Consider the following 24893-nt stretch of genomic DNA (forward strand, 5'->3'; position numbering starts at 1 on the left):
ATTTAATGGTAGTTTGCTACCTTACAGGCATTTGTTCATATGGCATCAGTCACATCTTGGTAAATCTGGCCTTGCATTCAAACTTTTTATGTAGAAAGAAGCCTAACTGTGTTTGCTTCAAGATGATAAAACTTCATATTACCAGAATGTTGGTAGAATATTGAAGGAATTCAGCAATGACAATCTCGCATCCATTAGCAATCTTTGTACAGACTATGATATATGACAAAGCTTAGACTTTCTTTCTCACAAAATATGCAGCCCATCTGGTCTTGATCTTGTGGCAAAGAAAGTCCACAGTCTAGAGAAAACAGTTACACAATCAAAAGGCAAGGAAAACCCACCAAATCCAGGAAGATATTATGCAGCACAAATTTTAAATAACTCTCTTTTTTTTGTGATACTTTTAAACAACACTGCCAACAAAGTCTTCACTGCCAGCCCTGATTATAGCTCATGAAATTCAGACTTGCATAAACATATCCTTTACACATAGATACGGTCTACAGCTTTTTTATAGTCACTTGAACATTAAAAACACTTTTGAGAATTTTGTTTTGTTGTATAAGACTACGTCTTCTATTATCACGCACACATGCAAGGAAATCAAGGAGGTTAAAAGAGAAAAGATTCTGCAATTCCATTTCACAAGCTAAAAAAGAATTACCAAGTCACATGGGCGCTTCCCAAAAATCTAATGTCTAGTCAAGCACTGACAAGGTTATGGGGAAGAAAAGCATCCTGGATGCTGGTCTGCAAGTAGCTACACCTGAAACTTCTTAAAAACATGAAAGGCTTATCATGTTGTAGCACTCACATTTTCATAGTTCAGAATAAAGAGTGGACATCTTTATTCAAAATATAAATAATTTTATTCTTAACCGCTTTTAATTTCATGAGTAATTGCATTATTTTATTACAAGTTATATTTTTTCCTGTAAGAGAAGAATAAATTATACTTACCCTCTCCAAAGTAATTTCTTCAAATTCATATTCAATTTCTGTTCCATTGACCTAAAGAAAATAAAATCAGAAAATTACTTAAATGAACATGGAAGGTAATTTTGTAGGGATACTGTACAGGTATCCCAGTATGATCAGTTTACTGAAGCACATTTTTCAACATATAGGTGAGGCTATCTAAATTATAGCCTACTTAGCTCCCCTTTGTCTTGAATGGCATGTAATCAAGCCTATAAACTTGAAAGCAGTAAAAGTTCAGTATGTAAAACACTGAAATAATTGATAACTAAGTCACATAATATGACTGATATTTGATATAGTGTGTTCGTGGACTTTGTGCAAATGTTTAAATAGTTTCCAAGGTAATAGTTTCATGTTAAAGATAGAAGACCTGTTTCTAAAAATTATTCTCACAAATGAAGGAAAGATTAATTATTCATTGCCTCACAAGCTCCAATTTACTTTGCAATACAAAAGCAGACAGGAAATTCATAGCACTTATGTAAAAATCACTCACTGATACATATACTGAAATTCATCTTGTTTACTATATTAACCTAGGGCAAGAACATGACAGAGGACCTTTGCAGTAGACAGCTGAACGGCAAAAAGGCACGGAATGTTAATGTAATTCTTACGCTGAGTTTCAGTGTCAAAATAAATTAAGCTACAAAATGTAGAGCACCAAAATGGATTGCACTGGACAAGAAATCTATCAGCTAAAGATATGACACTGATTTAAGCAGTATTCTGAAACCTTGTTCCAGTATGACATGGATTTTTTCTGTCCCTCTAGGCAACTCACTTAACATCCCTTTCTTAGTTTCCTTATTTCTTAAATGGGTAGAGTACTGCATCTGAGAAAGCTACAAAAGCTGACTACATTGTAAGTAAACTGCAGACTAATGAAAATACTTCTATTATTAAAATCTCAGAAGAATTTAAAAGTGTCCCTTAGCTACAGCTGGTCAACAATTTTTTGATTTGGCCAGAATATATTGATTAATCAAAAATAATAGATATTTCCCATGGTTCATGCCATTTTAGTTTTTGTGATGATAGGATATTTCATGGAAAATAGTTTTGCTTTAGTGTTTTACTTAATTTATACTTAATGACAAAAAATTATTTTGTAAGAGCAAAACTGAAGTGAAGCATTAGTATTGACTTAATCTTGGAGGAACAAATTTTTTATTTCTCAGAACAAGAACATTTATTACTCTTCCCCACTCCCAGCTGCCAGTTTTCTATGTTAGCTTTCTAACTGCAATCAGAAAACACTGTACACAAATTATTCTTTATCTAGTCAAACACCTTTCAAATGTAATTAGGTACTTCTCTTGTGAATATTAAAACCAGGTACATGTATCTACCAAACAAAAGCTTCCTATAAAAGCCACCAACTATTTAATTTGTCTGCAATTCAAGATCTGATAAACCATGAAATCAGTAATAGAAATACAACTCCCAGAATCTGTGTTCAAAAGGAAAGAGGGAGAGGGAGAAAAGTCCAAACAAATAACCCATGCTTAACAGTGAAATGAAAACGCAGCATCAATGAATAAAATATTTAATACATATATAATATTTGTATTTTTTACATTATTACAATCTGCTAATCACATTACACTACACTAACCCCAAATATGAACAAAAATTTTACTATAGGATATTTTCCTGTTCTATGTTATCACTTTAATGCTTTCTGCATAGACTCTTTTATTAAAATAAGTAACTTACTAGGGTTGAACAGCTTTATAGCTATTCCATTTTTTGTCCTTTCTTGTCTAATGATAATGAAATCAAAGCTATCTATATGTCTCTGTTTTCATGAACTTCTCTTTTATCTTAGGTTGGTGGATAGCTCTGATCTATGTCTTCAATTCCTCAGTCTTGCTCTATAAAGCTGTCTTTGCTTCACTGCTTATAATCACTTTTCCTTTGCATTAAAAACTCGTTAGTGCAGCAAAATGGGAAGAAGAGGGACATGAGAAGTGAGCAACCTCTGTATAAAGATGAAAGGAGAAGACACAAGCTGAATACCCAATTTGTATTTGCACACAAACAATATCTTGATTACGATCATCTGAGGGGTTCCTTTTACCATCCATCACAATTCCAAAAAGCTCTTCAGTTCAAATCGCATTAATCGCAGCAGAGATCCATTATCAGGTTCCATGGCCAGCAGGGGTGATATGAATGAAAAAGCTGATCTTGATCCAACTCCTTTTGTTATTTCAGCATATATATCTACATATGCAGTTCACTGCCCTGTTTTTCCTGCTGGTTGCTCAGAAGACCAATGCAGTTATTTCATAAAGGATCTAATAAGATATCGCACGTACCTGAGGCAGGTGGAATGATGATGTATGCAGTACCATTCATTGCTAGCACCATTTTATTTCATATTTAGACTCTCTGGCTGCACCTACACTGCTAAATTAGAGTCAATTTTCAGCCAAGTCTCAGTGCTTAAGGCTGTTTCTGTCTGGAGCCTGCTGGAAACAAATAGCCAAGGAGTGAGCCAACAGTTAAGCAGGAGGAGAATCATGGCTCCAGCACTGGAACTGGCTTGTCGGTCCTCTCATTTAGCAGCATACGGACATACCCTCTGTTTTTGTCCATTTTAACTTGACAGTCTCTGGCCTGACAAACTGTCTGAAACTGAACCTAAACAAGCTGTCTGAACGTGCAACTTCCATTTCTTGCAAGTAGTGGGAACCTGTTCTGATATCTCTCTTTACATGAGTTTTCTGAATTCTGCTTTTATATCGGATTGCAGCAAGAACACAAAGCAAAATTTACTATGGCCTGTATGATTTTAAATAGCCATGAAAAAGTCCAAACCTTTTCATATAATTTTCTCTTCTCCTACAATGCCAAAGAAATCATCAGCATTTCCAAGTCGATTTGGGAATATTCTTTCACATCATTCAGATGTGCAAGGTTGACAACAGATATTTTTAATCTCAACTAAATGTTTATATTTATAATGCTGAAATGTGAGGTAGTCATCTAGCTCTCTTTATACTCAGTGAAAAGAAACAGGCACTTCTAGGTCTTAACTTGTTTCATCCTACACTAGAAATCTCAGCTAGGTTAGATGAAGTTGCCCCTGAGGTTTCCTTTCACTGAGTACAAACAGAGTCTAAAAATGATGTGTAAAGTTTGGTGAGCACTTGCCTGAAATCTGTTTCCTCTGCATTACTCCTAACTCTAGACTGGTAACAAAGTTCTGCTTAAGGGATGCCATACGTCTTTCATAATGATATGCCAATGAAAGGCCAGATCTCTGGTTTAGCAGCTTTTCCAATTGCTTTTTTGGGCTTGCCTGCACCTGTAACTGGCAGCACATGCACAGCATGATATCCAGCACCTGCTCCCACAAGCCCAACTGGTTAGGATGTCCACAAGGAACAATTTAGTCTCTCCCCTTCTCCAAAAGCTCAAAGCCAAGATACATTGCTGTTGGCTTCCCTCTCTGATTCGGGACACTGATGTCCCCTCTTCAGAGAGAGTGCTCAACAACACCTGTGACAGTAACAGGCCCAGAGGACTCTGGCAGAAGTGGCTAAGAAGTGCCCAAGATGAGGTCCATGGGAGGACGTAATCAACCATGTCCCTTCTTCGAGGCACAGAGTCTGGAATCAAAATGTGTCTCATTCAGGAACATGCTTTATTTCCAGCAGAATAAAAAAGGTACTGTTGACCAGGACAAAATACTAAGTGCTACACAAGGAACAGGTCCGCATGAAACCTTTAGATAACTTTGAGGGCCTTTGATGCCCTGTTGTTCAGGAACAGCACCACCAACATACACTTCTGATGCAAGAAGGCTTCTCAGTCTCCTGACCTTACATATGTTCATAATCCAGAGTGTGATGGATTTACAGCCCCTATAGAATAAGTTACCATAACTCAATTCCCAATGTTTAAAGCAACTACTCGCAAAAGCACGGTAACAGTTGCCTTTCATTTACAGCTGCACATGTTATACTGAAACATATCTCCCAAACTTTTGACAATAAAACATCTTTAAGAAAGAGATTTCATGTATGGTAACTATCTAGATTCTAGCATTCAAGAGAGATTTCCTGGTGAAGTTCTAATCACTACTAGAGGTCACTTATCTTTTTAAGAAGAAAGCACTAGTCATTTTCAGATGACATTTTCTTTCAGGAGAATGAGAAATAAAGAACAAGTAAAAAGAGCTTTTTATATACTGTTTTGTGAAAAACCTGAAATAAAGCCAGCACACAGAACACCAAAATAAGGACGTGACAAACTCGGATTTGTTTGTTCCTTTACAAGAAGTATTTTACTCTGACTTTCCAGGAAGTTTCTCTTGTTTGGTGCAGTTTAAGGATGTCATAAGCAGCTGAAGTAGTCCCTTAATGAAAATCAGTTCTACAGATTATGATAGATTCCCAAAATCTTTGAGGATAACATTCTGTTGGGTTTTTAATTTCAACATACTCTGTCACTTTGTTAAGACTTTTATAGATAAGTTTTTTCTCATAGTAATAATTTGATACTCTTTTTATACTTCTGCAATTATTTGATGTGATAGACCTGTTTACACTCAAACAAATAAGCGTTACCTCATTCTTTCTTGCTATACTTCTACACATCTACCACTGCATACACCCACTCAATAAGATAAAGATGTCATCATATGAATTTAATGATAAGAACTCTATTACAATAGTGGCAACAGCATCAAAACACTGACAATTTATATGACTGTAATATTTTGAGACCACTGCACTTATTATTTCTAATAAAATTGATGTAATTAGAGCTGTTTGTTATGTTTAGTCTTATTTCCAAGAACATTGTTTTGCCTAAAAATTACAACATCTGTAGACTTTTATTACAAACAAAACCACTTTTAATTATATTTAATTGGATATTGTTTTTCAGCTGTCTTCATGAAAGAAGACTGCTTCTTCTACTTTTATTATCATACGCATAGGAAGATAACTACCCTGACATTGATTTTCACTCAATATGCAAATTTGATTCTTTTGGCTGTATGGTTACACCAGTTGCCTCACCACCCAAATCTCACTGGAATACAGGATTGCCAAATTCTTGTACAAATAACCCTAGTTTGTCCTTCAAAAGTTTCCAATTTGCTGCATAATTAAGACAGTCCACTTTACATTTCAGAAACATCAAGGCCATTTGGGTAATTTAACAAGTATAAGATTTAAATAGGCTTTCGTGATTTCTGTTTATCAGCAAGACCAGAGAGCGATCTTTATTTAGCCCTTTGCCATCTACAGGTTTAGGTTATTTCTTCATTAATTGTAAAAGCTTCCTTATTGTTTTCAAGAAACTTGCTGATGTCCTTTTGATATTGTTTTCCAAGAGCATTAAAAGTTTCCTTTCTCACTGTATATAAACATACAGAAAGCAGTCTCCTGTGTTGTCTGATTTCAAATATGGTGATTTTGTGTTTTCAAATTGTCCTAAAGAGGCTGCCAGAAAGTTTTTCATGCTACTATTCTTTATCTAAGTGAGCAATTGCATTTTATGGGCTTTTTACACAAGATACCCCACATCTATTTTTAATCACAGTGCATAACTAAGCCCACTTCCTTCTTTTCACCCATATTTCCTTTAGGAGACAAGGACAATATGTTAAGCTCGTTGAATGAAAATTTACCATAAAACTTTCTTGTCATAATATGACTGTCCTGGTGTGAAGAATGAAGAGTGAAAGACCATATGGTTTTGAAAGAAATTTATACTTTATCAGGAATAGGTCTTACAGCATACGTGCAACTGATTTGTGTATCCTTCCACAGATGCCTACAGAGCACTCGACCACCAGTCATTTTACATGCTTTAGGGGATGTCACCCTCAACACACAATTAGCAGAGCTCCAAGAGGCCAAATCCAGCTCTTGGTCAACACCTGTAAAGATCTGCAGCGCAGTCATGATCAACTTGTACCCTGCTCAAAGGGTGCTTTTTTTGCTCATTGTTTTTTCTTACATGTCTCCTATATCCTTCTCCAGGTCTTAATTTTTAGTCAGCCGCCTTCTTCACTGTTTGTGTACCATACTCATCCTTTTCTCTTTTTCTTCCTCCCTCACTGTCACCCTTGGTTTTCTTGTTTTCATTCTCTTGCAGTCAATACCCATTTAGCAAGTAACCATTATCACTCTTCTTTGGTGGATTCCTAAATCCCTAATTTTATTTTAAACCTACCTCATTTCCCAAATCTTGTTCAGAACAAAATCATGGTTTTTGTATCTCTTGTGTATCACCATCCCCTAGCACTCATCACAACTTCTCATGTCTCCACCTCAGCCTCCACTGTTTCCTCTGATTTTCATTCTTTTCATGTTTTTTACTTGTTTCATCCTTCACACTACATCCAAATCTGTTCTTTTTCTCTCACATACAGATGCACGCACATACATACCAAATTAAACATACTTTATCTAATCCCACTTCATCCAAAGGATTATTCATGATTAGCCTTCCATTTTCTCATCTTTTCCAACTAAACTTTTAAAATAATCTTCTCTCATAACTCCTGTTAAGTCACTCATACACTCCATGTACCTTGATTCCTTCCATTAATATGCTTCACCCGCTTAACCATAGTTTCAAAATCTCATCCAAATAAGGGATTCTCTTCTGGTTTTCCCTACCTTGCTGCTCTCACTCCTCACAATCAAAGGATTCAGCAACAATCTAGATTCTAGATTTTTTTTTAGCTGTTTTGTCTCCATAGATCTGACACTTTCTACAGTCCGAAAAACATATATCTTGATACCTTCCTCCTAGATATTCTTGTTATTTTATTTAGCTTACACAGTATGTGACGATAACACTCTGTCCTTTACAATATGAGCCACCAAATTTTCCTTCATTTTCTCTTTGTTTTGTCCATATTCTGAGGTTGGCCATATACATACCCCACAGAAGACAAGTGCCTATATGCTTGTAAGTGTAAGCACTTGATTTGCCTAACGCAGACCCATCGCAGAACTCCCAGTTTCATAAGCAAAATCCATGGAGCAGATTAAAGCGGAGATCATGATTTCAAATGGGATTCACAGTAAATGGAAATGAAATTACATCCATGCGTGAATTCTGTTTAGGCTAGCACTTCCAAGTTGTACAAAATTAGTATTAACAAAAGAAGAAGAATGCAAATTTCAGCTTTTGTACTTAGAATCTTCTCTCTTACACTAACAGAAATTCATATGCCATCATATTAGCTATCTAACAGGTAGAAATCTAAGTTAAGCAGTTGTCTAGGCTTTTTTTTACAGGCACTGGAGAGACAAATTGAGAGGGGGTGATTTATGTAATGTGCCTTAGTCTTCGGATGGAATTGCCATTTGAGGAACCTGTGTCTGCCCACTGACTATATAGAGACATTTTAGACCTTTAGGATTTGCATCCTAAAAAAATAATTTCATAAAATTCCTTCTATCTTCTATTTCTGTATCTTAAATTTATATCAGTGCAGGAATTCGAAAGAGTGCATTCCAGAGAACTGGATACAGTCATGTCTTTCCACAAAATTACATTCTTTCTTGTGCAATTCAGGTCATTTACTATATGGCTTCAGAAGTTCGCAGTCACTCTGCCTTTCATTTTCTTCTGTGCTTCTGCCATTGCTGACACCCTAACATATGAGTTATCCTAAACTCTCAGTTTGTCAGGTTGCTATATCTCTGGTCCATTTCAGCTTTAGAAGAAAATCCATCAAACCTTTCAACAGTCTGAACAGTTCATACATTTCTAGAAATGATTTTCCTGTGTAATATTTCATTCTATGAACAAGATACATAAAAATGGAAAATTGCTGTTGCTTGATTGACCTTATTTAATCAACAAAGATTATGAAGTACTTGTAACTTGGGACTTACAAGGTTATTTTAATAATGTTTAATACTGTAATTTGCATAATTTTATTTAAAAGGTTGGTTGTAGTTAGAGTGTTTAAAAGGCAGAAATTAATACATAAACTGTGGATTAAGTTTGATTCATTTAAACACTAAAGATAAAATTTTCTCTTGGTTTTAGGGAGAAATCAATAGCATACTAACTGACAAAATTTTAGGCAAGGAAACAACAGCAATAATTTACTGCATTCTTTGATATCCATGACATGTTTATGCAGCAATCATATAATGAAATATATATAATATACATAATGGACATGCCCGTTTCCTCAATAAATAAATATACAACCAACATAATCTAATCTCTTGCAATTTGTTAAATGACAACCTACTCTGACTCATATTTTTGTGCCTAAAATTGTCTCCCATTACCTTTGCTTATCTTTGAGAGTTAATACTCCCTTCCCTGCTCTCTCACCCCATTGCCTATGAACAAACCACAATCAATGAATTCTCTTGGGTCTTTTCTTCTTGTGTGTTAACTCTAGCACAAGTACAGAAGGCTAAACTGTACTCTCAGTAACACGGGTGCAATCCCATTGGTGTCACTGAGCTTGTACTAGTATAACTGATGTTGCATTTATTCATCTGTGGATGTGCTTAAACCTGCAGGAGGGAGCAGACCTGAAAAGGTAAAGAAACTACTTGCACAAATACTAAAAACGAGTAATAAGGAATATTCACAAAAATAAAGTATATGCACATTTATAAAGAAACATTAATGTATTCCACAGGACAAGCTTTTTACACATGAATCGCTTGCTTTACAAGTATTTTTATAGCAGCAGAAAGGTTCACTATTTCTCTTAAAATCATGGAAGACTCTTTAGTGTATGTATGGGCAGGGAGCCACAGTCCTCTGCACTCTACAACTAAAAGCATAGCAGAACAGCTCCCTCATGCCCAATTAATTTTGCTGCAGGAAAAAAAAAAAAGGCAATCTGAATGGCTAAGACAAAATCAAAGTGGTTTTCTGCTCCTCCTCACAGGCTCAGGGAAAGAAAATTGATGTAACTGTTGTTCATAGGGATTAGCAGTGCACACCCTAAGAAGCAGCTAATACAGCACGACTGATCATCACCAGTCACAATCTAAGCCTAGCCAAAATTCAGCAAATTGTTCCAAATGCTTCTCAGCTTTCTTGGTAGGAAAAACTGTTTTGCATCAGTTTGAGAGAAATTTCAGTTTTTCGTAAAAATTTCTTCAACTTAAATCTAAGGATAGAGGGAAAAATCATTTAATCCACCTTCAGTTTCATTTCCGATACAAAGATGAAATCTTGAAAGGTGAACCTGAATGTTACTTTTGAAATAATTTCTATGCATTGCTTTGGTATTCTAAAAAAAGAAGATTATGCTTTTAAGGTTATCTATTAACTACTGCATACAACACCAGAGATGCTTTACTGAAGCTCTAAGGAAAAAGCCAAAAGAAAGCTTGAGAAAAATGCTGACACATAATGCTCTTTAAAACAAGCACAAAAAGCTTGCACTGCACAATAAGCTCCCTCAGATTAAGAAAGCAGTGTTGGAAAACACCTATGGCAGAAAAAATATTGTAAGAATATTTTTGATCCACTAAAATGCACAGCTGCAACACAGAAATACTTTGAAAATGTTTAATGTTATGCAATACCACTTTAAAATGTCAAGTATTGCATCATCTCTTTTCAGAAGTAGAGCATAATTTACCAGTTATATGAATTATCTTTAGAATGTTCTCCATAGGTTTCCTGACATAATGAAACATATGATTTCCACATCAAAACTGTAAACTATTTGGCAACAGAGATTTGGAAAATATTCTGGTTCTTATCTCACCGATATGTAATAAAGTTAGTGGTCAGTGATCATCACAGGTAGATTTGTGTATAATATATCTCCTGGACATCAAATTCTCTAATATCCACAAGGCCACTAAACAGGCATTCCTGAGCTTTACTACTATATACATGCTCTAACATGTCTGCTCCACGGATGTGTTATTTTTCAGAACTATATTTTTTTCTGCCTCATCCCATACTTGGAATATTTGGTGTTAGGATATGTGATAAAAGCTCATCTGCACCCCCAGAAGGGAACACAGAGAGTCAGTGGCAGGTGAGGGAGCCCAAATAACACCCTGCCTGGCTGGTCCCAGGCTCACCACAGGAGCCATCAGCCCATCAAAGCTGTGCAGGCACACACGGGCACAGAGGCACAAGGGCGGGTGGTGGAACCCCGATAACCCTGTCAGAGAGCCATCCCCTCCCAGGGAAGCCTCAGCCCCATGGGCTAAGGGTGACACCCAGTACCATGGGTCAACTGGAGAGCACCTTACAGACTGGGGAGGGTATCACTGCCTGTGGGGGTGGGACACACTGTGGGGTGCAGGGAATGAGCATCTTGGAATTGTAACAAGACTTATGAGATTTTTAGAGGAGGAATCATCGGTGTGGAAAAAGGAGGATAAAGGTGGTTTGGAGAGGAAGAAGTACAGGAAAACAGAGGGGTAAGGGGATAACAGGGGCCAGTCACACGTAAACAAGGCTGGTCAGTGCACTTCCCTGTCCGTGCCCTGTTCCTGCTGAGCATCGTCTGTCATGTCTTCTATTAAACTCCATTTCTACCCATTTTCTTGGGTGAGGGGTGCTCTCTTCTCTGTGTGTGTGTGTGTATGGGTATGGAGGTCTGCGGTACCAGCAGCTGGAACGCATGAGGGTATGTATGGCAGCAGGTGATTGACAGCAAATGTCAAGCTGGGCTAGCTGGTGAGTAGGTGAAGCTGTCAGAAGCCAGGGGTGTGTGTGTAACTGGGAGTGAGACAACTGGAAGAGTTGGCTACTAGAGAGACAAAGGGTCCATGGTAACTGCCCAAGAGACTTTAGGATCCAGGGGTTGACTCAGACACCCATTTGTGGGTGTGTGTGTAACTGTGCAGGGGGAAGAGCAAGGATCCAGGGCCAGCTACTGGATGCACCGTGTGTCTAAGCTCAGTTACTGGAGGGATCCACAGTGCATGTGTGTGTGTGTTGGTGCGTGCAAAGGGATCTGTACCAGCAGCTGGAGAGGGGTTGCAGCCTCAAGGGCTTGTACACCCACGTGCCAGCATCTGGGACAGCAAGGATCTGGGGCCGCCTCTACTGAGTTGACCGAGTGTCAATGCAGCTACTGGCAGGTTTCACACTGTACGTATGTATATATACATACATATGGACACACACACATGATGAGGCCATTGGTGGTGCTTTTGTTTGTGTGAGTGCTGATTGCGTCTGTGTTGTTCTATTCAGCCATGTATATATGTGTATACGTGTCCTGTTCGTGTGTGTGCTTACTGGGAATACACGCTCAGCCTTGCTACTGGTTGGACATTGTGGCATGGAGTTGCAGCAGCCTTGCCTCTATAAGGCTACCAAATTCAGCAACCCCCTAACATCATGTAATAATTCATGTACACATATTGCAAATATAGTAATTTTTGCTATCACAGACTACAACACAATGCAAGGCTAAACTGAGAAAAAAATTGCTTAACTTTGCAGGCTCGTGTCATTGCTATGTACCTCCTATTTTCATTAAACCAGAAAGATTAAAACTGTGACAGGGAAAGCTATTCTCATAATCTTTTTGAGTCATTCTTCACTAAGAATTGGCAGGGAAAGAACAATGGCTAGAAAGAGACCCGGAAATAGGAAACTGCACTCAAAGTGTATATGACGGCAAACTACATACAATGTTAAAGCTTTAAATTTAGTAAAGCAGGGGAATGCCTACAAAATATAAATTAACTAGGTTTTAGGGACAGCCAAATATCAAAAAGATGTGGAATTCAAGAACTGGGTAGAAAGTCAAGTATCATTTATTTTCCTCCAATAGGTCTGCATATAGAGATAAGGTTCATTAAGACATGTAATGGAAATGAGGGTGCCCAGTCCTGACTGAAAACCAACCTGTCTTATTGATGAGATCAGTCTCCTTAAGTCATGAGAAGGGCTCCTGGAAATTGGTCCCTAGTTTGAAAGAAAGATGGACATCTTTCAACAATGTCAAGATATATGAAAAAATGTTCCATAAACTAGAATATATTTGTGTCCTTCTACATGAAAATCAAATGCCTGGAGAACGAAGGAGGAACATTTCTCTGACTTATTTTACAAACAAACTTCAAAGTAATACACAATGCCTCTAAAAAGAAATGAAACAGTACTGAAAGCACCAGCTGCAAATTGCGTTTGTCCTCCTCTGGGGGAATAACAAGAGGTCGTATGGACAGTTGGAGACTTTTACAATGTATAGAGTGAGAAAGAGCACTATTAAGATAACCGCAATCTGCTTCTACTAAAGAGAAAGATGATGGTGAAATCAGAGTGATTAATCAACCCTGTACACTGCACATTATTTGAAAAATTATTATAGCTCAATAGTTTCAAGATAAACCCAGCGTGCTATGCTCACTTTTCCATCACCTTTGCAAAGTCTAAATCCTGAATTTGGACATTATACAAGAATAATATTGCTATGACCACACTATTGCCCAATTAAGCTGTGTAAAGAATGAAACAATCACACTTGCTAAAATCCAGTAAAGTGATTTTCTGCCTAGCTAACACAAAACATCACATATTCAGCACAAATAATTTATGACTAAAAAGAACGCAAAGTTTTAAACTATTGCCATCTTCATGCAGAACAAATTACATGCAAAAATCACTTGACAGCTGATTGAATATGTTAATGTAAGACACAAAAAAATTTCACTTCAGTTGTCATTTCTTTTTATTAATAATCTCCACAAAGTGAAAATTTATCTCATGTAGGCATCTTTACTTTCTATTACCCTCAAACTAAATCAATCTTCTATAGAAAATTATGAGAGCTGGGATTTTTAAGATCAGGAAAACAGATATTATCTGTGGTATATTTGGGTTTGCTACTATATGCAGAAAGCTAGGTCATCTAAACACTGATTAAAAATATAATTTACCATTGAGGCTGATTCACCAGATCACTGCATTAAAAGTGGCATGGGTTTTTATTATGTAAAATGTGGATTAGAAATGAGTCACATTCCAACACAGTCAACACTCACAACTTGCAATAGTAGGGACTTTGCTTGAGAACATTTCCTGAAACTGTGCTGAAGATGAGTTGGTTTTACAGCACAGATCAGCTAATCCCTGGCTAACAATGGAGGAAAATGAGAGAGAATTTAAATGGTTAATTTTGCATTTTTATTAAAGCGAAATGGTGTTCATTCAGATTAATTTATATTGCTGTAGGAAAGAGTAAGAACACAGTGCAGCTATTTGAAAAATTTAAAAATGTTAACATAAATAATGTGAAAACCCTCTCCTATAAAACCTGCAGTGGATAATGTTAAGAGCAATACATAAAAGATTATAAGGGAAGGAAATCTTTTCTATCCTATGTTATTACTAATGTTGCATTATGTACTGCCAGGATAACAACAACCTTGCCTTGGCTAAACTTTAAGAGGTAGTTTGCAAAGCAAAACATCAATCAATCCTAGACATAAAAAATAAATATCCTTAAAACTACAATGAAGGGTTCTCGTAAAATAAATTTCAGATATATCTCATTTTAAAGGACTGAAGTGTCATAGAAATTAAACCTTTCCATTTCCAATAAGACATGAAACCAATATTTTTCTTTTCCACTTTTCATCAAAATTAGTTTTCTCTTCAATACTGAGCAGTTACTTTCTCTTTAATTCTAGGCTGTCCAGGGTCAAAGGAATATGTCTGTCTCTGACAACAGCACTCTAAATTTTGCCTAATGAATGTCTGAAGTCCTCCAAAATGAAGTCTTATGAAGGGGAAAGCTCTTTCTTCCTTTTGTATAATTAAAACTATTAAGATAATGACATCTGTGCTAACTCTTCTTTCACTTTTGAAAACAGCTTTCAGTTAAGTTCTACACCTTTCTAATACAGTGAAATCTACCTACATGAGCCATTGTCTCAAATCACAAAGGAATTAAGTCTATAAATAAGGAATTATTCACTTGTACTTTTTATTTCCCAATTCAGTTCAGAACTGTGACTTCACGACAAAGTAATTCAGAATAAAGCTATTGCCATGGAAAAATAGTCTTGTGTACTTGAAAAGCTTTATTAACTTCTTAAATACGTATCCCAATTAAGCCTTTTATGCAAAAGAATAAAAACTGAAATGAACAGAAACATTTACGGAAGACAATGGGTTTGATGGCTTAAGACCATGGATTGTACTATAAAAGCATATTTTCAAGAGGTTATGTTAACCACTGGATCCTTGCAAACCCACAGATCCTACTGATTTTAGCTGACTGCTACAAAATCCAGTAATGTTAACTGTGGGTCTGTAGTGTAATATATCAAAAATGACACAAAAGCAAAAGCTAATTCAAGGTCTGGGAGAGCAAGACAAAAACAAATTCAAACTACATTTAAGTTAGGTCACTTTGGGCCATGCAATTCCAGGCTGACTCAAATCTCCAAGTGCTTCAGACAACTCTAACAGACATGCTCTGCATTCTGCAGCACATACCAACCTCATGGACAAATTATCCTGGACGAATTAAAAATGAAGCATAGCTGGGCATAGAGGAGGGGTATGTACATACATCCCCACACCCACAAAAGTATATATGAATTTTCTCAAAGTGATAAAAATAACTGATAGAACAGTGCCTTGCTGTCTTCCTCACAGTAGAGGCTACAAGGATAAGAAGAGCGGTCCAACAGGAACAGACTTTGCAAAAGCAAAACATGGTAACTCTTTCAGGGGGTTTACTTCTGTGTCACCCAAAGGACCAACTGCCTGAGAGCGGGCAGGGGGTATCCAGAAGCCTGTTGTCGAGTTTAGTTTTTTGTCAGAAAGTCTGCTTGTAAGCTCCAGTGTGTGAACTAAGGACTGGTAAATGCAGGGAATTTGCTTCTCAAGCACACCCATGATCTGGACCAAAATGCTAAAGTACATGCACTGTAAGTAGTCCAAATCCAAAAAGTCTGAGGCATTAGACATTTTCTATGCTGTGTCCACCTGAAGCAAAGGGACACAGACAAGTGTATGATGTGCTTTCTTTACAGTTCAATAAGCTCCTCTCTCCCAGTCTGCTAATGGCAATGTTTCAATCAAATGTCTTCAGAAAGAACTTCTTGATTGAATCTAAAGGCCAGGGTTATTCACAGGTAATTGAAAATGGAAAGTATTATAATTTTGCAGAATGAAAGTGTGAAGGAGTAGTTAGATATGTGACCAAGCGATGCTTTTACTTGATGGATTGACAGGAAGTTGATATTTCTACCTACATCCAGACATAGTAAAGGTTTTCTTCTGATTTTTTATTTAATATATTATGTAGCACTCAAATATGCAAAGTAGCGCTCATTCCTGAGGAAAATAAAAGAAATCCCCCCAAATCTTGAAGTTATTTTACTTTACAGAGTTGCTTTTCCCACCTAGTTAAAAATTATGTCTTTGATGAGGCTTAAATATTCAAAATTGCATCCAGAATTTAAAAGTAAAAACAATGACGTTTTTACTCTGAAATCACTTTGGCCCCTTTTGTAAGGACGTTCCTTTCTAAAACAGTATATTTTAAAAGAAAAGGTTTGAAATATATTGATTTTCAGGTAGAAAAACAATGGATATGATATAGAGGCAAAATAAATTAGATTCATAAGATCCATTCTGTACTTTTGCTTTGGGTTTTGGACAGCAGCAACATATTTTTCTGCTATCCATCATACTAATATCCATTTAAGTCATCAGATGGCAGGATGAGGATTTTTCTGGTTTTGCATGTTTAAGGGGAATTGTTTTATGGTAGTTCATTAGTCTTGAGTTATGTAGCACCTTTTTCACTAATGATCTCAAAATATTTTATAAACAGGGTTTAAATAAATCTTGTCAATACTGCTATTATAAAAGAAAAATCTCTTATCCCACTGCAGAAATGATGACATGCAGAATACAGCCACATTTGCCAGGGCAAACAACATTGCTGTGATACAATTCAAGGGCCAAAACAGAGAAGCCAAGCCAATGCAGCTTTTAGAAACTAGCACAGAGCTCTACCAGATTTAGCTTTTCCATTGTAATCCACGTTAACTGACAGACTGAAAGATGAGTATAAACAACAAACAAACAAAACTGGTGCTTAACAATCTGGAAAACATAAGAGTCATTTGAGATAATAAGATGTGCAATCTGACTTTCAAGACTATGATCAAACTAATTAAGAAAGAAGCAACAAATTTATTCTGTAGAGAAGTCAATGGGAAAATAGAGAGACATATATACTTATATGTAAATATTCTTATATATTTTAATACACTCATTTATAAAAAAATACCAAATCCAAGAGCTCCCTACTTTTGTGAAAATTCAGATCCTACCCTTTTAGACAAGAATTCCTTTTTCCTCCTCTATTACCACTGTCTTCAAAAATTTGCTCATCAGTCTTAGTTATATATGACATTTAATATTCATTATGTAATGCCACATGACTTATGTTTTATTGTAGAAATATATAAGGCCACCTCCCTCCTCCAATTTACTTATTTAGGTCTAGTCTGCACCTACATTCCTATTATCCAATAAAAGCCTTTAAAGTACCAACTGTCTCCCAGAAATTTGCAAATTTTCGCTATTCTTTTTACAGTCAGAATAGGAATAGTTTCTTTTTCTTTGCAGCCTTTTTTTAAGCCTTTATGTACCTCCTTCTAATGTGCTAAATCCAGGTTGCACTGACTGACTGGGATGACAGAGAAGAAAGCTGAAAATTTTCCTGACTTCCCCATTTTAGCATCATCATGGCCCCCACACTTCCCTGTGCAGGAGCTGTCACAGAGCAACGGCCACACTCCAGAAAGGATCTGAGCTCCCGGTGTCCCTAAGCAGGGATGCACCGAAACAGCCGCACAACCATCTGCATGGCCATGCTCAGGCATGTGTAAAGCAACCCAAAGACTTGATTACAGCTCACGAAAACATAACCTACGTAGTCTGAAAATCACTTCTTTAGGAAACAACTTGAGTGTATCTGCACAGAACTCAGCACAGGTGGCACAATTAGCAAAGCAAACCAGTAATAAAATAACAATAACAGTAAATCGTAATAATAATAGTAATAATAATAACAACAACAACAATAGTAATTTGGAAGAGCAATGGGAGACTGAAGAAATATGAGGAATTCATTGGGACCAAAAGGAGAATAAAGTACATATTCCTTAGATCTTATCACTGTGACAAGGCAGGGGGAGGAAGGGAACAACCACAGACACCTGAGTGAACTTATATTAACGATTAGTTAATGTGAAAGGAAAATTAAGTTCCATCATAAAATAAATAGGAAGGTTCCCATCAATTTCTGAAAGTGACACAGCAAAGCCAGCCTTATAGCTACTTTTAACTTAACTATACAGCATTTTGGAAACTAAAAAAGAAACAAATAAGGCTTATTCTGCGCAACAGAGAAACTGAGATGATTCATATGTTATTAAATTAATTCTTCTCATTATACAAAAAGATCTAAAATTTACAGCCAAAGAATAGAGAACAAACAAACTCCCACAAATGCTTAATTGTGCTTAAAATGCCACAGAATAATTTGTTTTGTACCATCGAAGCTTCCTATCAAATTTATTCCCACGTCCAAACCTTGGCAAGCCAAAGTTTTCAAGCCACTGAACCTAGAAACAAAGCTAATTAACTGTTTCTTCTGTTATTCACTGCAGGCCCAAATTATGAGGAATAACATACAGTATAATAGAATAAGGCCTTTTATCTCATTTAAGAAAAGTATACTGATGAAAAACAGTCCCTCACAGGATGATTTTTTTTTCCAAGCTATTGAGTTGAAAGGTTTCAAGAATGTCAACAGTATCAAAAGGTTTAATTACATGAATTTAAATCATTAGAATGTTAATGAGACAAATCACGCAGTTTACCAGTTGTATACCATCTGTAAAAAGGAAATTTCTCTCTGGTGGACCAGTGGAAACATTACATTTGAAAATGCTTTGTGAATGCTAATCATTGCTGTGAGGCTCCCTCCCTCTGAAAACACTCAGGAATTTTTGAAGGAAGATGGCAGAGAGGATGAGAAGAGCTGTGATTGAAATGGAAATGCGTTGAAGGTACATTGCTTAAAACAAAACAAGGAGACAGGTTGCTCGCCCTGCTGAGCCAACAGCTAAACGAAATCATGAGAAGTCTCCATCTGCTATGTAATAACACTAAAAATAGCCTGACCTTATTTAGGGATCTATCAGACTATCAGTCGTGGCTAGGAATGTCAGAGAACAGTAAGACCATCTTGATTTACCAAAATTTCTAAATTTATGCTTATTCCAGTGTTTAAAATTTGAAAATAATTTCTACACTGCATAAAATGGATTACTTAACTTTGTTATAGTAAACACAATGAAAATTATAGTAAACACAAAGAAAAATAAGATTTTAATAAAAGAAAAAAATTATATATATATATATATTTTTTAAAGCAGCATTTTTTTGCAAAAACATGAGTGGACAGCATTAACTAGTTGTCATGAAAACCATCTTAAAAAAGCCCAAAAGTCAGAAATCAAAAACTAATATGTCTAAAAATTTTCATGAGATGTATCACTTGCATATAAATCCACTTGCCTTTTAATTTTATTTAAGTTAATTTAGAAATGGTACTCGGATTTGTGGAATGCACATTCAAATGAAGGAATTAAAGAACAAACATCTAAGACCAGAGAAAAACAGGACATGAGAAAAAGAATGTGATCATAGGAAACATGGTCCAGTTGGTAAGATCTAAAAATTTCTGCCTGTTCCTCCCATAGGAGGCTTCCTGGACTCCAAATGTGCTTTGAGGCTTGACAACAGGAGCTGAATAGCAGGGATCTAAGATGGATCTAGCCCTGAAGATCAGCACTTCTGGGTGTTTTAGACACACTGCAGTTACGAGAGAGGATTGACTACCCTATGCCCACTTACGTCATGGGTGCTTTCAGCTTTGGACAGAAAACATCATAACTGAACTTGACTTCTCTGATCCATAAAATAATTTGTCCCTATAGTGTTAGATGGTTTCTCGGAGTAACTAAAGAAGAATGATACCTTTCAGAAGCTTTAATTACCAGCTAGCTAACTCTAAGGATACTTAAACATTCACCAGAAATATCCCTAGGCATTTACAGTCTTCCTCCAGGCATGTCTGGAAGTCCTGACAGAGCTGAAAAGGCAGGTGCTTGGCTCATGTTCAAGTTTCAAAATAATAATTAAGCCTAGCTTTCTGTTATCTCTCTGAACTGACCTGTCTGAAAAAAATATTTTAGGGCATATCTGCTAAATTATATTTCCTGTAAGATAAATGATATGATGTTGGCTGCATTATCATACACTTAGTTCATCCAGTTTTGGAAGACTTTCCTCTGTCTTTCCCAATATTTGAGAGACAAAGCCCCACTAACACCCCACAGTGTTATAGGCTGTGTTATAGGCCCCACATGGTATTATAGGTGTGGCTGGGATGGAGTTAATTTTCTTCATAGTAGCCCATATGATGCTATGTTTTGATTTATGGCTGAAACAATGTTGATAACACACTAGTGTTTTGGCTGTTGCTGAACAGAGCTTGCAGAGCATCAAGGCTTTCTCTCTTTCCCATTTTGCCCTTCCTCCCCCAATAGCAAGTTGGCTGGGGGTGGGTAAAGGGTTGGGAAGAGACCCAGCCAGGACAGCTGACCCCAACCGACCAAAGGGATATTCCATACCATATGATGTCGTGCTCAGCAATAAAAAGCTCAGGAAAAGGAGGAAGGGGGGACATTCATGGTTAATGGATTTGTCTTCCCAAGTCACTGCTACACGTGATGAAGCTTTGCTTTCCAGGAAATGGCTAAACATCTGCCTGCCAATGGGAAGTAGTAAATGAATTCCTTATTTTGCTTTGCCTGCATGTGCAGCTTTTGCTTTCCGTATTAAACTATTATCTCAATATACAACTCTTCTTGCCTTCCTTCTATTTTCTCCCTGCCCCATAGGAGAGGGGAGTGAGAAGGGTGTTTGGCTATTGGCCAGAGTCAGCCCACCACATGCTGTTCGTAAACCTGCTTTTGAAAGGTTCACTGAGCCAGGAGGGGACGCACACACAAGCAAACATATATCTGGCCCAGTGACTACAGCACCTTTCTAGCAGAGGAAATACCATAAAATGAAACCAATCCAAACTAAACTGAACTAGTCCTGGGAGCAGGAAGGAAAACACAGTTCTCCCAGACAATTCTCCCAAATATTAGGTTGGAGGAAGAGGTTATTTGTCCATAGGTTTGTCTGTCTCTCTCATTTTGGAGAATGTTCAAGCATACAAATCCTCATCAGAAATAAATGCCTATTTATAAAGTAAAGACCCCATGTCCTATGGGGCACTATGTTGGCCTGGGCTCAGCAGATATGCTTCACCTTGACATTTCTTATTGGCTAGTCTAAATAAGTCCTTCTTTGGTAGCTCTGCTATGTCCCATATCTAAGGGACATAACTCTTCCCATGCACAGGGTAAGAGCAAGGTGACTAATTCAGAATTGTCTATTTTTACAACAAGCACCTTCTGTTTATTTATCTAGTTCACATCATGTGTTGGAGACTGAAACAGCCCACAGGCACTTTTCGGTCTACTGTCAATATTTCTCTTGAATGCGTTTGGTCATTTGTCTTTTTTTTTTAAGAGAAAGGAACACTAGTATAAAAGCAGTATAAAAGTGTATAAGTATTGATAGACTGTGTTATGGGAATGAATCACATTGATTGAAACTCTTGTCACTAGTGTAATTGCATCTGTATTTAGGAATTCTAACACCGTAGCTGCAGAGTATCCTGGGCACAGGTCCAGCGCTGGAAATGAGAACTGGGGCTCACAATGTCCCTTTTGGTAGACCTAGAGAACACTAAGTGTAAAATGTCTCATTAAAGCAGAAGAAAGGCCAGACCTATTGAAAGTGAGAACAGAGCAGATGGTTCTGATGATAGGAAGGAAAACTGAGACTTAGAAATGATAGGAAGCCTTTTAAGAAAGCTGAATGCAAACGGACAGAGAAATTTTATATAACTTTTCCACCCTTCTCAATGGTTGAAATTCCCAGCAAGGGATTTAATACTCTTCTGCTTTACAGCAGTGTCATTCTTCTAAATTGCTCTTGGCTGTGATCTTCACATGTGTTCTGCACAATAATTTCTAAGTTTTATGAATTGTCAGAAACAAACAAGCTGGCCAGGACAACCCCTATTAAACTTCCTCATCAATAGTCTTCTAAAAGACAGAACCCAGCAATACGATTGGTGTAGGTGGATAAATAATTAGGCTTATGCATTGGTATCATAAGAAACAGATGTGGACAAAACACAACAGATGAGAGACATTAATTAGGAGCTTTAAAAAGATAACTAAGAGTATGCAAGGAGAAAGATTAGATACTGGTTGGCTAGCTTCATACTACTTGCTTTTCTTGCCTCCAATCATTTAAAGCCTGTTACTCTTGTAATTATGTATTCACATTATCTTTCTCTGTGTCCTTTATCTTCAACTATAGTTGCCTTTACAGTCTAAAATGACAATGATATCAAATGCTTGTAGAAAAGCAAATCTTTTAAACTCTAATAAAAACATAAATTTATTTTAGGGTAAAATTGTTTTTTCTAGAAGTCATAAAAATGAAGAGACATTAATAAGAAAACATGAAGTCATCTAGTTTGTGCTGTTATTTATCATGAAGAGCTTTCATCTACAAAAGGAATATAGAGAAATGAAAAGCTGTTTGCACCATTTTAATATTCTAGTGTGTATCTAGATATCTTCGTAATAAGCTAGGAGGGTGCATGCTGCTCTAAAAGGAAATATTTGTACTTTATGTTACTGGTAAGGACGAAAGGCTTAATGAAATCACATTTTTTTTCAAAGAAAGGCTAGTTTTAGTAAGTTACAGTTTATGTACTTTAGTACAAATTATGTGTATATAATATGCTATAATTCACCTAAGTGCAATTATAATTCCTGATTTCTTCTCCTAGAAAAGAATTAACCATGTAACTGTAAAAGACATGATTAATTGTAAGTTTTGTTTATAACTTCTATGCAATACTGAATAGAATTTCTGTTGGAAAATAAACAAATCCTATATATTATTTAAAAAAATTAATACTTACATAAGGGATTGTGTCCAAGGTGTCTGTGTTGACAATTATAGGGGCAGGGCTTGCCTGAAAGGGGAAAAAAAAAGAGAAAAGAAATTAAAAAATATGAAATTCATTAATATTGAAATGCCCATAATGATACATTAAATTAAAAGTCTAAAAGTCTGTCTTCCCATTGAATTCACATAGTACAACAGTACATAACTTTGGGTACTGTCCAATCAATTAAGGATGAGGGAAATAGATTCTCAGACTCCAAATCAGAGCTCACTGTGGTCTTTCTTTTCAATTTCATTAGGTTTTGGATCACGTCCTGCATATATAATAACCAGTCATTCATTTTTTAGTAGAACTATAAGAAACATGATATATTCAACTTACAATTAGGGGACCTTGGGGGTGAGGCTTCAGCTTCCCTTACCTTTCGAGTCCACTTTTTGTTTTTGAGCAAAACCAAGATGATCAAATGATCTTTACAGATGACAAACCTCAACATTTTGTGTTTACGCTACTTATCGGTATGTAGTATATGTATATGCACGTATGTTATGATATTTATGTCAAAACTATAAATTCTGCATGGGTCATACGCACTCAGCTGATGTTCAGTTTGAAATATAGGCCCAATTTAAAAAGATTTGTGAATCTGTAAAGCTGCCCAACCTGATCTTTAACTTACTGATGAAACCCATATCCAGGCTAGTTTCCAGCCACCTGAAATGCCCTAACCTCTTCCTCTTCCCACACTGGGGTTCAGCGGTGGTGACCCAAGGCCGAGCTCTGATTTGACCCAGCTGCATAATCTTGGCTCAGACTCTGGAGAAAACTACAGAGCTGTGAGAAAGTGTAGAGCAGAGCCACGCACCGTAAGTAAAATGTCGGACAGAGGCTGGACTGCTGAGATGGGATTGTTAATAGCTCAAGGACTCAGGAGGAGAAGGATCAACATGTAGTCAGTGTAGTACAAAAAATGATGGAGGGCACCCCTTCTCTGCCTGACTGATGCCAGCTTGTTCAGCAAAGATTCTTCAGGCATTGTATTGGGCTGGTGAACATATTAATGCTTAGCATAGTAGCTCATTAGTTCTATTTGTCTATGTTGTATATTAGCCGATGAACAACTGTCTGTACTTTATACTTGTATAGACTGCAGGGTCTCTTTGTGCATGGCATGCATGATTACAGCACTACGGAAAACAGTGATCATATTGCCATTGTCAAATATTCCCTGCAGGATTTCAAAACCTAAGTAACGTAACCCAAATTAAGAATGTAACATTAGTACAGCAATTTAAATACTTTGAGAATATCACAGTTTCTTTCTAATTGTCGTGTAGTTATTGTAAGATAATTTTGTGTTCAGAGATACAACAACTGCTGATGATTAATGCCATTATTTCCATACAACTGTGTAGCCTGGGAATAAAAAACAAAAATGAAATGCATGCAACTTGGTGCGCACACATTTCATGGCATGTATCAGTTATCATAGTAAGGTACAGTTTAATATTAAAATGCTTAGTGTCTGAAAAGATATTATACACCCATACCCATTTATTCCCATTGTGCCCTATAACACTGGACACTTTGGAGTGATAAATAAAAGCTGAAGGCCATTTGATTACAATATTTTTAGCTTTAGGCATATGGAAAGATTTATAACTGTATTATCACTGAAGGGTAAACAAAGGATTTCCTTTTTAGAATCATAGTTTTTACTTAAATGAATATGTAGCTCAGTACATTTAAAGACTGCTACCTTTGCTACAGGAAGAAAAAGACTTTTTTTACAGTATTGTGTTGTCTCTACCAAATTTTGCTTTTC

At 36.6% G+C, this 24893-nt stretch overlaps 1 protein-coding gene across 7 annotated transcripts in view; it reads right to left on the minus strand.

The window, feature by feature from the left end:
- DLG2 (discs large MAGUK scaffold protein 2) overlaps positions 1-24893 on the minus strand; it is a 1049275-nt gene that overhangs the window by 398569 nt on the left and 625813 nt on the right. For all 7 annotated transcript variants that reach the window (XM_072850809.1, XM_072850805.1, XM_072850803.1 and 4 more), the window contains 2 exons: positions 23081-23134; positions 964-1014 (listed from right to left, as the gene is read on the minus strand). In XM_072850809.1, coding sequence (XP_072706910.1) covers positions 964-1014; positions 23081-23134 — 105 coding nt within the window. The remainder of the gene's footprint in view (positions 1-963; positions 1015-23080; positions 23135-24893) is intronic.

Source organism: Ciconia boyciana, chromosome 1 (genome assembly GCF_034638445.1).
Source record: "Ciconia boyciana chromosome 1, ASM3463844v1, whole genome shotgun sequence".
Taxonomy (NCBI): domain Eukaryota; kingdom Metazoa; phylum Chordata; class Aves; order Ciconiiformes; family Ciconiidae; genus Ciconia; species Ciconia boyciana.